Source organism: Nicotiana tomentosiformis, chromosome 11 (genome assembly GCF_000390325.3).
Source record: "Nicotiana tomentosiformis chromosome 11, ASM39032v3, whole genome shotgun sequence".
In the NCBI taxonomy this organism is placed as follows: domain Eukaryota; kingdom Viridiplantae; phylum Streptophyta; class Magnoliopsida; order Solanales; family Solanaceae; genus Nicotiana; species Nicotiana tomentosiformis.
In genome coordinates this window covers 32,867,985-32,882,752 of record NC_090822.1, presented here as the reverse complement: position 1 = coordinate 32,882,752, position 14,768 = coordinate 32,867,985, and the positions used below count along the sequence as shown (strand labels likewise).

At 35.5% G+C, this 14,768-nt stretch overlaps 1 protein-coding gene across 1 annotated transcript; it reads left to right on the top strand.

Annotated features, from left to right (window-relative positions):
- Positions 1-3,489: 3,489 nt before the first annotated feature.
- On the top strand, positions 3,490-14,768 carry LOC104093166 (dolichyl-diphosphooligosaccharide--protein glycosyltransferase subunit 2-like). The gene is made up of 20 exons (XM_009598888.4): positions 3,490-3,618; positions 3,726-3,865; positions 5,162-5,354; positions 5,465-5,554; positions 5,803-5,865; positions 5,971-6,040; positions 6,200-6,264; positions 7,799-7,853; positions 9,402-9,529; positions 9,615-9,730; positions 9,887-9,956; positions 10,349-10,450; positions 10,574-10,663; positions 10,793-10,941; positions 12,692-12,803; positions 12,880-12,963; positions 13,271-13,351; positions 13,479-13,700; positions 13,900-14,022; positions 14,484-14,768. The coding sequence occupies exons 2-20, from the start codon at positions 3,729-3,731 to the stop codon at positions 14,598-14,600; spliced, it is 2,067 nt and encodes a 688-aa protein (XP_009597183.1). The 5' UTR covers positions 3,490-3,618; positions 3,726-3,728; the 3' UTR covers positions 14,601-14,768.

Here is a 14,768-nt window from a genome sequence, read left to right as displayed (position 1 = left end):
TTCCAGAAAATAAGGCTAAGTGTAAAACTTGTGGCACGAAGTTAGTTTTTAAATATTTTGGATCGGGAGGGGGGGGGGGGGGGGGGGGAAACTTTGGCTAGACACATATTGAAACACCCTCAAAATAAAGTGAAATATCTTCGTCTGAAAGCTTTGGCCGAGGGGAAAAGTCTACCTACTCCTAGTCAGGTTGACCCTAGTACCGGTTCAAATTAATTTCAACGGGTAATTAACACTGTTACCGGTGGTATTTTATATTATGATCCAAAAAAAGACCAGGAAGAATTGGCAAAAATGGTAACTATTATGTGTTTACATTATAGTTTTCCTTCTGACCCTAACTTTGCGCATTATATTAGAATTTTTTTTAATCCTACTTATAAAGGTTTTCCTCGCACAACCGTAAAGAGCGATATTTATAAATATAAACATGAATATGAACAATATTTGCCCTATTTATTTACTCATATAAATTATCGTGTTGCTATTACAACTGATATTGGTAGAAGTGGTAACGACCGTGATTATCTTACTGTTACCAATTATTGGATTGATGAGGATTGGATAATGCAAAAGCGCATTATTTCTTATAGAATAATTAATTCACGTCACACAGGGCAGTTTATTGCTAGCACAATTACAAATATTTGTAGATATTTTTGCATTAGTGATAAAATAATGTCAATTTAAATGGATAATACTACTAGTAACACAAATGCTATAGCCTTGCTTACCACAACGCTAAATCCTGCATTTAGTGACATTTTTCATGTTAGATGTATTTGTTATAATTACCATTTAATTGTGAGTGATGGTATGAGAATTTTAAATATTGAAATTGAAAAGTTTAAAATGGCTCTTAACTGACTTTTTTATTAAAACCGTAGAAGTGGATTTAGAGAATATTTTAAAAGATGCGATGAATTTGGCCTAAGAGAAAGAAAGGTTCATAAACCTTGTCCAACTAGATAGAATTACATGTATGAAAATTTGGTTGTTGCATATTAATATAGAAACCCCATAAACTCAACATTTAATGCACATGTAAGTGATGATGATGAGCACCTTACAAATGAGGATTGAGCTAATGTTAAAATACTTGTAGATTTTTTAGAAAAATTTCAGATTGCTACAAATGAATTTTCTGGGCAATATTATCCTACTATTTCTAACTGTTTAGTTTATATTGCAGAACTTACAAATTTATTTGCTCATTTTTTAGAGGGTGGGGAAATTTATAAACTTGTTATTGATTCTATGAGAAAAAAGTTTTAAAAATATTTTTTCCCTATTCCTCCTATTTATGGTGTTTCTACTTTGTTAAATTCTTGTATGAAATTATGGAGGTCCTCATTTTTTGTATGAAACTGTTTATAATGGTTTAGCACTTGAAGATGAGGAATTGTCTCAACTTCCGGAAGCAATAGCCACAATTAGAATAAATGCTCAAACTATTTTTAATACTTATCAAGTTGCATTAAATTATGCTAGACCAAATGTTCCAACTCCTTCTTCTTCTGATTCTCAATCATCTAAAAGAACTGCGGGAGTAAAACCACTTAGTGCTTGGGCGAGGTTTAGGGGTTCTCAAGGTTCTAGTAGTAGTGATTTTTCACAACTAAATGAGCTTGAAGTATATTTGTCGCAGGGAATTGAGGAAGTGAATCCCGACGACTCCTTTAATCTTTTGGAATAGTGGAAGGACAAAGAAAAATACTTTCCAGTTCTTTCAAGGATGACCCGAGACATTTTAACTATTCAAGCTTCAACAGTGGCATTAGAGAGCGCTTTCAATCAAGCAAGACTTCAACTCGGTGATTATAGAGCGTCTATGAGGGAGAGCTTGGAAAAATCAGTACTTTTCAGAGATTGGATCCGGTCGGAAAGAAGAAATTTTGGACTTGCTAAATCACAACCAGATGAAGACGAAGCTTACGAAGAAATGCTAGCTGAACTTGCGGAGGATGTTGCTTCGCCCGGAAGTGGCGATGACCAAGCTGCTTTTCCGTCACCACCAACGAAAATTCCTCCGGACCTTGATAGATTTATGAAGTTTGTAAGAGATACCATGTAACTTGTATGAACAAAAATTAGTATGTATTATGTAACTTGTATTTTGGCACATCTTGATTAGTTTCTTTTTCTTTTCAATGGTGGTATTAGCACCTTGTTGTGCTCATTCCATAGGGGGATGAAGACTAAGAAAGATATTGCCATATTTTTAATGATATAATAAAATTACAAGGCATATCTCTTTACAATATTTTTGTCTTTAGACTTAGATATTATTTTTAATATCCTTTTGTCTCTAATTTTTATTTATTTTTTTTAAAAATCCGTTGGGCCCACTTAGCCCATTTAGCCCACGGGCCGGGACCGTTTAGCCAGTGACCAAATGGTCCCGGTCCCGATCCCGGGCCGGTCCCTATAAAAAGACCGTTGCCCGGGACCGTTTAGCTCGTTTAATTTGGGACCGGCCCTAGACCGGAACCGTTTGGACCGGACCACTTAGCTCGTTTAGGCCAAGGACCGGCCCACTTGCCACCCTTATTCACCACTAATTACACTATTCATTAGAAATGACATGAACATTAGAATCAATGACATTACATGGACTCACATTGCATTAGCAATATCATCAAACTGATAGTGTCGAACGAGCTCCCTTTTACTAGGGAGGAAAAGTATAGTAAAAGAGAGTAATAAAAGGAAAATTCATTAAAAAGGACATGAAATGACAGTGAATCCATAGGTATGGATTTAAACCCGAACATCTAGGAAAAAACTAAATATTTGATGGAAGGACATGAAGTTCATCCTCCCATTATAATAGGAAATCATTATATCTTGAAATTAATTTATCAAGTTAATAATAAAATTCATGGGCTTTCTAATGGACACTATGCGCTTGCTACACAATGACTTCTTAAAGGAAGAGCCAATCCTATATTTTTTTTATTTTATTTTAAGAAATAAAATTCAGAAAAATATATTAATAAACGTTGAAATATATTATATATACAAATGATAGGATAGGGCTAATGTGGTAATCTTCACAGAGATTTTGGATAAGCTTTGATGAATAAGAGAATGAGGAGATTTAAAACCCTTAAATATACTTATGAGTAGGTTTTATCTTTTAATTTTGTCAAAAGTGGGTACTTTTGGTCTCCGTTAAATACTTAACAAACTCTAAATGTTAGATTTAATATGAATTATGAAAAAAAATCTAACCAGAAACAATAGAAAAGTTCAATCAAATTCAGAATTTTGCAATACAAAAAACTAACAAGCACAAAAAATAAACAAATAGTAGCAAAAATTACACCTCAATAGACTGATCCAGACACCATAAATAAATTAAAATAGTAGAATTTCAAAAACTTCACAGTTCCCGGTTACATCTTTTTTTTTTTTTTTTTAATTAACAACCAAAATTTATTAAATATTTGAGTAATTTGACAAAGTACAAAAGTATCACTTTTAACAAACTATTTTAAACCTACACCAAACAGAAGGGATATGTTTGTCATTTTACCATAATTCTATACTCGATTTAGACGTTCATAGTCTTCCAAAAACCATCGAGCCTCACTCTCATCACTGTGGCGCAGACTCGTAAGTCTTCTTCCCCAAGTTCTCATTTGCACTTTGATTCAAATTATTTTCTTGGAATTTATGCTCAAAATTTTAAACTGCATTTTTCTTGATTATTTTGTGTGCAGAAAATGGGGAAAGTTTTAGGATTTTTGATTCTAGCGGTGTGTACATTGATCTGTGAAGCTGCAATCTTCAAACCCATTTCAGATTCTCACCGATCTGCAGCTTTAGATTTGCTTACACCCAAAGATGGATCTTTTGAAAGGTTTAATTAAACCCTCAATAAACCCATTTGTGTTCTTGGATTTGTTGAGTGTGTAGTGTTTGAGAAAGAGTAATATGGTTAAAAGGGTTTCTGTAGCAGGTGATTTGTGGTTGATCCTTTTGATGGCTTGGCAGAATTTTGAACATTGGCTTGTTAATTGTACAAATTTTACGTTGATGATGATTATGAAGCTAAAATTTTTGAGCCGGATCTCATTCCCGTATTGACCTTTTACTCCCTTCATCCCAAGTTATGTCACAATGTTTGACTGGACACAGAGTTCAGAAAAAAAGAAAGAATTTCGAAGCTTGTGATTAAACAAGCCATAGATATTTGTGTGACCATAAATCATATCATAAGGGTAAAATGAGTAGTTTAAAGTTGTATTGTTTTTAAATATGGGGAGGCGCTATTCTTTTGGGACAAATCAAAAAGGAAAGTGTGCCACATAAAATGGGATGAAGAGAGTTGTATTCACTATGCCATTTTGAGTACCATTGATGATGGGGAAAATAATTGTAGATAGGAGTTAATAGCAGTTTGGTCAAATTTGGGGTTAAGTATACAGTGTTATACAGGTTACACCCAACCTGGGTGTTTTATTATGAATAGTAGTATCTGTTGATGAGCTCTAAACTATGTCATCTACATATCTGAAGTGCTTATGTTTGATATCATTTGAGGGTCCAGAATGAATAATATAATGCTTTGGCTACCTAAAACAAAATTTTGAGTGAGTATTAGTTACCTGAGGAATAACTTCACAAGTTCGAATCTTGACTGGTGAACCAAGTCTAGTATTTGAGTGGAGAATGGTAAAGGGGTGGGTCCAGTATTTATCTGGTTTTGAAGCTGCTAATAGTGGATATCTTGGTTATAATATTTCTTAACTGAGGAATAGTTTGGTTATTGGCAATCTAGAAATTTTGCTTGATGTATTTTTTGAAACTCTTCCTGCAGCTCCCCAGCAAGAAATAAAGGGGTGAAAGGAAAAACAATGTTTGGCTACCTATCTACTTACTTCATAAAAAAAAATGTTTGGCTACCTTATTAGTCGATTGTTATCAGAATCTGATGGAGCTGGGGATGAACACAGTTGATGCTCATTGTGCTCTCTGTGTTAAAATTTGTTGATAGTCACCTATAGCAAAAATGTTAAGTTGGCACTCTTTGTGCGACAGTCAGGAAAAAGTTCCTTTTTTCTTTGCGTTTTTACTAACTTATAGCTGATATTTTTTTGTATCTTGCAAATTCAGTTGTATGTGTCTAGCTGTTGATTATTTTACCTCTTTTCAGCCTTGAAGTAACATACAAGGCCTTAAGGTCATTTGAGGTTCTTGGAACTGGAAAACAGCCTGACATCAAGGCGGTTACATGTAAATCAGTGGTGGATACTCTTAGGTCTCCATCTTCAGCATCGAAGGATTTGTTTCAAGCATTGAGAGTCAATAGGATATTGAAGTGCGAGCTTAACAATGAGGCTTTTGCTGTATGTTTAAGCTTACTGCTGATTTGATTTATGATAATGACTTTTGGTGCATTATATTCACTTATATCTCTTCCTTAATCTTTCTGCTCTACCGCTGGGTTTATGTGAAGGGCATAGCCTATAGACTTAAGGATAACGTGAACAGTGCTGGCTCACTTCTCGACTACTACTATTCAGTTGAAAGTTTAGTCCTTATCGAGGTAATGCAACATGGAGAAATGTCTCATAGTTTCTTTTATATTATACCCGACAGTAACTGATACTGATACTGATACTCCTTTCCCCTCTTGAACCCCTCTAAAGAATGATAACAAAAGCAGATAAAAAGAAAAGCTGAAGCTTCTCAGTGTATATTCTGTATGGAGTTGCTTGTGAGCTTCATTAGGGAATTGGATATCGTCAAGATACGATTTTCTCTGTTTTTTACTTGTGACTATCTCCTCTGTAGGGTCAAGCTTCTGAAGTTGATGTACACCTTGGAGGTGCTGATTCAGTTTTCCGTGCCATAAAGGTTTCAAAGTGCACTTGCTGTTATGATTTACATAACATTCGTCAATATTTGTTGCTGTAATATTTGGTGTAAGAATGCATATTGACACTTGAGAGCTCTTGGCAGGCTCTTAGCCAAAGTGATGGAAGATGGCGCTATAGCTCCAACAATCCCGAGTCTAGTACATTTGCTGCAGGTGATTATTTTCTATAGAAGACAATAGTCTAGCATTATACTGGAAAAAGTTGTCTATCTGTATATATGGCTCCCTAAGGTCCTCCCTCTTCTTGCTTGAATGCTTTATCGCTAATTTCTTTTGTTGCTATTTTTTCATGGTTAAAATATTCTCTTACAGGAATTGCACTTGAGAGCCTGGCTGGTGTCATTTCATTAGCATCTTCTGAGATTGATCGTTCTCTGGTGAGTCATACTTCTCCTTTCTATGGAAAGCCTTCAGTTACCGCTTGTAATCCTCCTGGTCGGTGCTATTAAAGGGTCGCATAAGCCTGAAGCTAGGTGTAGCATAGGCTAGGTGCTTCGCTTTGCTTAAGGGCACTTATGTGTAGGCGTCAACATGCTAACTGCTAAGAGGTTCATTTCAGTACCTATAGACTCACTCTTAATGAGGGCCGTATGACCAATAAATATACCTGCGATATTAATTGCTAAGGAAACGTGCCGGATGGATGTGATAAGGCCCCCCCTCCTTTTGTTTTTATAATAAGCAGATCTGAGCATCAGAAACTCACAGCACTGATAAGCGGATGATGGAGAAGAAATCAATTGGATGGATACATCAGGGTTTATGAATATGACATTAGAAACGTAGTATAAGAACTAATAAATTTGAATTAAAATTTAACTAGTTTTTGAACCTGATTAGCAGTTTAATACACTGGTCAGTGTTTTTTCAGTACACTAGTCACTGGTCATTGTTTTTTCAGTTCATTTTGATGGTATTGAATGTGAGTTTCTGACTGCTATCACTGGAGAGGTTACTGAATATGGTATTTGCATATGTTTCATTTGCCTCCATTATTTTGCCACTTAATGTGCATTTTTTGTGTGGATTCAAGCTTACTTATTACAAGATGTCACGATTTGGGAATAGGGAGTGATGGCAGATTTGCTGAGTAATTTTCTAAAGCGATCAAGAAAATCATACTATACCCCTCATGTGATACTAATATCTGAAGCTTTGTGTTTTTGTTTTCTCATGTTGCAAAAAGGATGAAAAAAGTTTATATACTCTTAGGGGTCGTTTGGTAGGGTGTACAAGAATAGTACTGTATAGGGTGTATTAGTAATGCAAGGATTAGTAATAATGGGGTTAGTTATGCGGGGATTATTTCTTATCGACGGTTTAGTTTGGTGTATTAAAAATAACATGCATTGCATAAATTTTAAAAATAAATGTTTGTTTACAAAAGTACTCTTTGAAAAACATTTGAAAGGATTTGAAAAAGTTTTGAAAGGGCACTTCTGTCTTTATACATGCTTATTCATGTATTAAAAATCATGGTATTGCTAATGCCATGGTTTGCTATGTATAAGAATAATACTGAATAGAGTGTATTAGTTATACATAGGTTTAAAATAACTACCAAATAAGGGATTAGTAGTACCAAAGCTAATACATGTATTATTTTTCCTTATACATCCTACCAAATGACCCCTTACATGTTTGAGGGGGTGCACATACAGGAGATAAAGCAGAGACAAAGGATTGCCAGTCACTTGATGCCATATTGCATGTATCTATGAATATGTCTAGGCAGCATTGAGTTTTGTGGGACCAATATGTCAGCTTATGTGCTGAAGCTGTCTTATGCTTCACTTGGAAGTACATTATATGTTATCAGCTTTCTGATTTTTGTTTAATCTTTCCCCATGTGAATGCTTCGTTCTTTTGTGAGATAACTAGTTTTCTACCGCTATTTTTTTCTGTCGGCAGATTAGCCTGGTGAAAAATGACATATCGAAGCTTCTGGACGGTGTTGAGAAATATGGTATCCACCTCTTTTGTTCTTTCCTATGTTCTCCTTTCTCTCATGTTCACTCTTAATTCTTCTTTGCTTTTCTAGGTTGTCAGTAGCTGATAGGAAATTTTGCTTGAGATTTCCCTGTTCTAAGATCTGAACTTACGTCGGTGTACACGGATGTGCCTATGCTATATAGAATAAATGGCATTAGATGTTTTTAAATGTTTTAGGTCTGCGTATTCATTTGGATGCACCAGATAAAATCTCCTTACTTGTCAAAGCTTTACTTTTAGATACCGCAAAAGACATGGTGTTCTAATTTATCTTGTATTCCTTGCTAGCCAAGAAAGAAAGAAAAACATATAGCCTATATAAATTATATGAATTTTTGTGATTTTTCGTCATAGCAGGTGATATTGCTGTGTTAAAAAGGTGTTATATTTCTTTTCCATATCATTCATTAAGAAAGAAATTTAGAGCTCTTGCTTTTGTGATTTAGTATGTTAGCTGTTTTTCTTTATATTGGAAGTTCAAGTGAAAGTATTTATTAGTGTATGCAGCAAGTTAAAACAAAGTGAAACATGTTAGGTGCCCTCGGCCCTCCTTATGATCCTTGTTTGGTAACATACATTAGGTCCCTCCTTATGTCAGGTGCCGGCCAAGAAAATAAATAAAACGTATAGTTCATAAAAATATTGCGAATTTTGTCATTTTTTGTCAGAGTAGGTGATACTGTTGTATGTTAAACAGGTATTATTTCTCTGTTCCATACAATTACCCAAGAAAAAAACTTAGTGCTCTTCCTTTTATATATTAGTATTATTTAGTAGAGAAACAAAGGATTTAGTATGATTTCCTTGCTGTTTTCTTGATATTGAAAGTTCAAGTGAAAGTGTTTATTAGTGGATGCTGCAAGTTAAAACAAGGTGAAACATGTCAGGTGCTTCCTTATGTTTCCTCATTTGATAACCGAGCAATTTCTTTAGTCCTTTCCAGTTATGGAGAACGATTATACGCTTAGAAAATGATCTTTGATTTTGAGGTACCTCACCTTTTCTTGTGGTGAATGTTCCCTGTTTTTTTTTTTGGGTGGAGAACTTGTGTACTATCCCATAATGAAAGGTTGAATCTATATGTCACTCCAATTGATGTAAGAAGGCTGAAACCTGGTTGTACCTTCTTACTCTGGAGAAATACATAACACGTAAATTTGTTTTCATATATTTGACTCGAAAATGTTTGTGTTTGATGAGCTGGTTGAGAAAGATGTAAGGAAGGGGAGCCAGAAGCCAAGTATGTTTTATTGGAATGGTCTGATGGACAAAAGTGAAAATAATTACTGTTGTATCTGGTGCTATTTGATTGAGAAGTTCGATGCGCTTAGTCTTTGACACATTCGCTAGATGCTACTTATGCGTTTTGTAGTTTTCCCAAGAAGGAACTAATTAGATTCGTTCTACGTTATTAAAAAACAAGAACTCGATACAGTTCTAGCCTATTTAGAGCCGACGCTGCAGTTTGCCGAATCAGGCTCGCAAACTCAGTGTCATTCTAAAAACAATTGTCATGTTACAGATGATGGGGCTTATTACTTTGATGAAAAGCTTGTTGATGCTCATGGATATCAGAGTCCCCTATCAGCTTCATCAGCTGTGGTGCGTGGTATCACAGCATTTGCCATAGCATCTGATGAAGATTTAAATGTACGGTAGTCTAATACTTGATGTTTTCGTATTTTTTTCAACTATCATATGAAAGCTTGATAATAATTTCCTCTATTATAAGCAGCTTCCAGGTGACAAAATCTTAGGTTTAGCAAGGTTTTTCCTCGGTGTCGGAATTCCTGGAAATGCAGAAGACTTGTTTTATCAACTTGATGCACTGGCTTCCTTAGAAAACAATAGGTGGGTGACTACGATTTACTCCATTTTCCCTTTTCCCAAATCCAGTATTTCAGGGAATTTGTTTATGTCTAGTAAAGTTCAATTTCAGATGAAGCACCTTAGCAGCTAGCAGCATTCTTTACTTATATATGTCACAAATTTATTTTCTATATACAGGGTCTCCATTCCTTTGATTTTGTCGCTCCCGACTGCTGTGCTTTCATTGACTAGGAAAGACCAGCTTAAGGTGTGGCACGTTGATCTCTTTTTCCTCAAGTTTTGATTACTTAGTATTCTCTTTAGTTTTCCTCCACACTTGTTTATTCTTACCACTCATTTTGGATTTAAGTTACACTGACGCCTTTTTCTTATTTTTTTGTTTCTTTAGCGATAACTATAGTATACTAACAAGGATATTGGCTTGAAAGACTGGTTTAGATTTAAAAAAATGATGGCTTGAAAGGGGTTTTCTCACAATAAGGTTAAGTGGGCCTTATTTTACAAGTACAAGTCAGCATTGTTGCTTGTACAAAAAAAAAAAAACCCCTTCTTGCTTGTACAGAGTATTTGGTTGTCTTGGTTGTTTTAAGTGCTCACCAATGGATCGCAATTGTTGACATTTGTCATTCTTAAAATTAGGTGAACGTAAACACTGTTTTGGGCTCTGCTGCACCTTCTCTGTCAGTCAAACTCAAGCAGATCTTCACCTCTGGTTCCAAAGATGCTTCTATCATTGATCAGGTGCATAGGGTTTTTGTTTGTGATCGAATGCAGCTGATGGAAATCTAGTATATTTTGATTAAAATAGTATAGATATCTTTTCTTTTCCTTAACTTTAATTTGTTTGAAATTTGTGCTCTGCAGAATCTCAAATTTGACCCTGAAAATGCTGTGCATTTCTTAGATGTATTGCCAGAGAACATTGACGCTGGCAGTTACGTTTTTACTTTTGAGGTATGGCCTCTGATTCCCTTTTCCTTGTTAAAATGTTCAGCTTCTCATTCCCCCTCCCTCAGAATCTCTCACGCCTTCAACTTGATTCTTTTTTTATCTCCGACCTTTCTTTTCTGGATGATCTTCTAGATTGTCCTTCACAATCCAGAGGATAAAAAGATCTATGCCGCTGGAGGACGAACAAAAGTACCCATATACGTGACAGGATTTGTCAAAGTTGACCATGCAGAGGTTGCTGTTCTCGACAGCGATCTTGGTAATGTGGAAACTCAAAAGAGGTATGTGCTTTTCTGCTGTCTCTTTTCTCAATGTCCATGACACATATATACTTCAACGAGCGCTTTTCTGTTATAATCATTGACTATTTATTTGTCCTATTGTCTTCATTTACTGATACTTTGTATTGTTGATTACCGTTGACTTGTTTCTGGTATGATAAATGCAAGTATCATGCCTCAAAATACGAAACATATTTGCGGATAGTTTAGTATAACATTCATTCCTGACTGCTGCTGTATGCTCAAAACTAAAGCTAGTAGTGTGAGACTTCTATTCTGCCCACCCTATCTAGTAAGAGCCTCTAAAGCTATGTTTAACACTGAAAAGTTTGTTCCTTTCCTGTTTTGACATTTTTAGCTATTCATTGTAGAAGGAAATATTAAGTAGGTCTAAGATTTTTTTCTACGTGCTGTATCACGTTGTCATTAATTAAATTTGAAGAACTGGCCATCTTTGAATGCGATCTTACATCAACTGTAATATCAATTTACATAATGTTATTCTTTCTCTTAATGATGGTGGTATTAAGTCTAGTAAATTGCGCACATCTCGACTAATCCACCGGGTCACTACAGCCTACAAGCATAGGTGTTGGGTAATCCTGCTCCGTTAAGGGTAGAGCAGTTAGGCTCACAATAAGAGTGATAATTCACACCAAATGTTGTAGCTGGAATTGAACCTGGGACCTCCGAGTTACTTGTCTCAACAACTTAGTCATCCCTTCGGGAACTTCACATAACACGAATGCTTATTCAAGCATCTTTCGAGAGGGTTAATAATCAAAATTTTGTTGTAGTTGGTTAACTTGAAAATTATCTGCAAGTGTTTATCGAAGCTATGCAATTCTCTAATTTTAGATTAATAATAGAATTCATAGAATCAGCTTAGTTGGGTCATAGAATTCATAGAATTAATAATAGAATTCTCTAATTCTAATGCAATTCTCTATGCCAATAATGCTTGGTCTTTACTTTCACAGAATTTACAGTATTCTTCACTGTACGTTTGCTCTTCTTTTTCCCCTTTTTCATATTTCTTTTTGGGTTAAATACATTTTTCCTTCGCCTTTTGATCTTTTTTTTCCTTTTTAAATGTTTTAGCTTGTGAACCTGAAGAGTGCATCTCCATTTGCCACTTTACGCTTAACAGGGCACACGTGAACTGCTGAACTAGGCTCAAGCTTGTCTCTTCTACCTTTCTTGAAGAGCCAAGAGGAACCACCTTCTATTATGATACACTGGAAACTTTATTCAATACGTTTCTAACGCTTTAACACCTGTCTTTTCCATGTTAGTGGTGAATACGAATGCATTATTCTGTGCTGTTTTATTAGCTTGGTCGAAGTTCTTTTTTGATAAAGATGTCCTATTGAAGGTTTTCCTTTTCTGTATCTAGACGGTTAGTTTTGATTCTATTTACATTGCATCACTATCTACCCTATTTAGATTTCTAAAACTTTCACTCGAGAAACTTAAAGGGTGATTCAAACCTTCAAGTAGTTCATAGGATTTACCTTTACATAACTTCCATCACATCGTATGACTTCCTTGATTTAATGGAAGGTGCAATTTTTTCATTTCTAATTATTATCATTTGAGTACTGTCTTGTTAACTTTTTCATGCTGTTTTTTTATACTGTCATATGTACAATTCTATGCCAACTGATACTAGTTGAAAATTGTGCAAGCATCGTATATGTGCCTTCACCACATCGATAGTTTATCTTTCTCTATGTGTGTTCTTTTACAGGCTTGATTTGGCTGGGGAGAACACTATCTCTCTCTCAGCAAACCATCTTCAAAAGCTACGGTTGTCATTCCAATTAACTTCTCCTCTAGGGAATGCTTTTAAGCCGCACCAGGTTGGAGGCTCACCTTATCCTTTTAGCGAACGGTTCTATAATAGCCAGTTGTTGGGCTTACCGATTTCCTCTGCAGGCTTTCCTCAAGTTGAGACATGAGAGCAAAGTGGAACACATCTTTGTGGTGGGAAATTCTGGAAAAAAATTTGAAATAATACTAGTTAAGTTTTTTAAATCATTTCTCTCTCTCTCTCTCTCTCTACTTACTTTGACATAGGGAGGAGTATGGACTTATTTCTGAATTCGGCACAACTTCTAAGAAGTTATTCCAATTTATTACCATATTGATGCTCGCAGTTGATGTGGTTGGTGATTTGCTATTGGATTTTTGTCTAGCTAAACATTAATAGTTTCCTAGCCTCAAGTTCCAATCCCAATAAAAAGCATCACTAAAATTGCTGTATCTCCAATACCAACAATGACTGGAAGAGCTAACCCCTGTATTTAAATGGCTTTCTGCTTTGTAGGATTTTCTTGGACTAGTCGAGAAGTTTTTCTATCTATCAGGTAGATATGACATTCAACTTACAGTTGGGGATGCTGTCATGGTAAGTATTGATTTTTAGCTCCATAAATGCTCTACATATTGTGTCACATTTTGGCCAATTTTTAAGCAGAACAGCAGTAAAGAAATTTCTTCTAATGATTCCTGGGGTTCGTTGAATTTTCCTCCAGGAGAACTCGTTCTTCCAACATCTGGGTTCAATTGAATTAGATCTACCAGAGCCTCCAGAAAAGGCAGCTCGCCCTCCACAAGCTGTTGACGCTTCCTCAAGATTTGGGCCCAAGGCAGAAATATCACACATATTCAGAGCTCCGGAAAAAAGACCTCCTAAGGAGCTTTCACTCACCTTTCTGGCCCTTGTTCTCTTGCCATTCGTTGGATTTTTGGTGGGGGTAATGCTCTCGAATTCTTTTCTTAATTAGTTGATTGTGATGAACGGTAGTGTGTTCTCCTTTATCAAAAGAGATAACAGCTATATGATTGCTTCGTCTCCAATTGTTTGCTTTGCCTTGGATTTGATCCAAAGCTTTATATTCCTCTCTTATAATACTTTTGTTGTGGTTAATTTTTTGTGCTTTAATATCTCCTCAGCTTTTGAGGCTGCAAGTCAACCTGAAGAACTTCCCAAAAGCATCAGCACCTGCTACATTTGCCATTCTTTTCCACCTTGGCATTGCAGCTGTCTTATCACTCTATCTTCTATTCTGGTTGCAGGTCTGTCCATGCTATCTTTTTTCTCTGGATCTCCTTTATATGAGAATTCATCGACTTCCGTTTAGCAGCATTTCTATTACTTCATTTTTTATTTAGGAAACAACACGAGGAGACAGAAGGAAATTAGTTCAACTTCTATCTATCTATTCCTTAAACTAAACTGATTTTTGGTCTAATTCAAAAACACTGGTGGTTCAGTTTTCGGAAGTTGGAAGTACAAATCCTAACGAATAGTTATAGTACATCAACAAGGTTTTGGAATGCCTTGTGTTTGATTTAACAATTCTGAAACTTTGGAATCTGTAAACTGAAAGTTACTCTGTGCTGTGTTCACCTATGCTCTATATCTGTGGAAAGCTTTCTAATTTAACTTGTCTGATACTCTGATTTATTTGTTCGGCTTGTTTACGTGTTTATACTTGCTAATAACTACACATACTTATTTGCTTCTTTGCGTGCAGCTGAATCTATTCACAACACTTAAAGCACTTGGCATTTTAGGGATCTTCTTGATGTTTGTCGGGCACAAAACCCTTGCATATCTAGCATCATCATCTGCCAAGCTGAAATCAGCCTAATTTAGAAAGATTTCTTTTTATAACTTGTAGATGGTGAGGAAACATTATAGAGAAAAAAGAGGGTTGGATGTATCCAATTTTGTTGTAGGACAAGGGTACCTATTCAGTATGTAATTGCACCAGATTTTGTCTTCAAATTATAGTAAAAGATTGGAATTTGCTACTTTA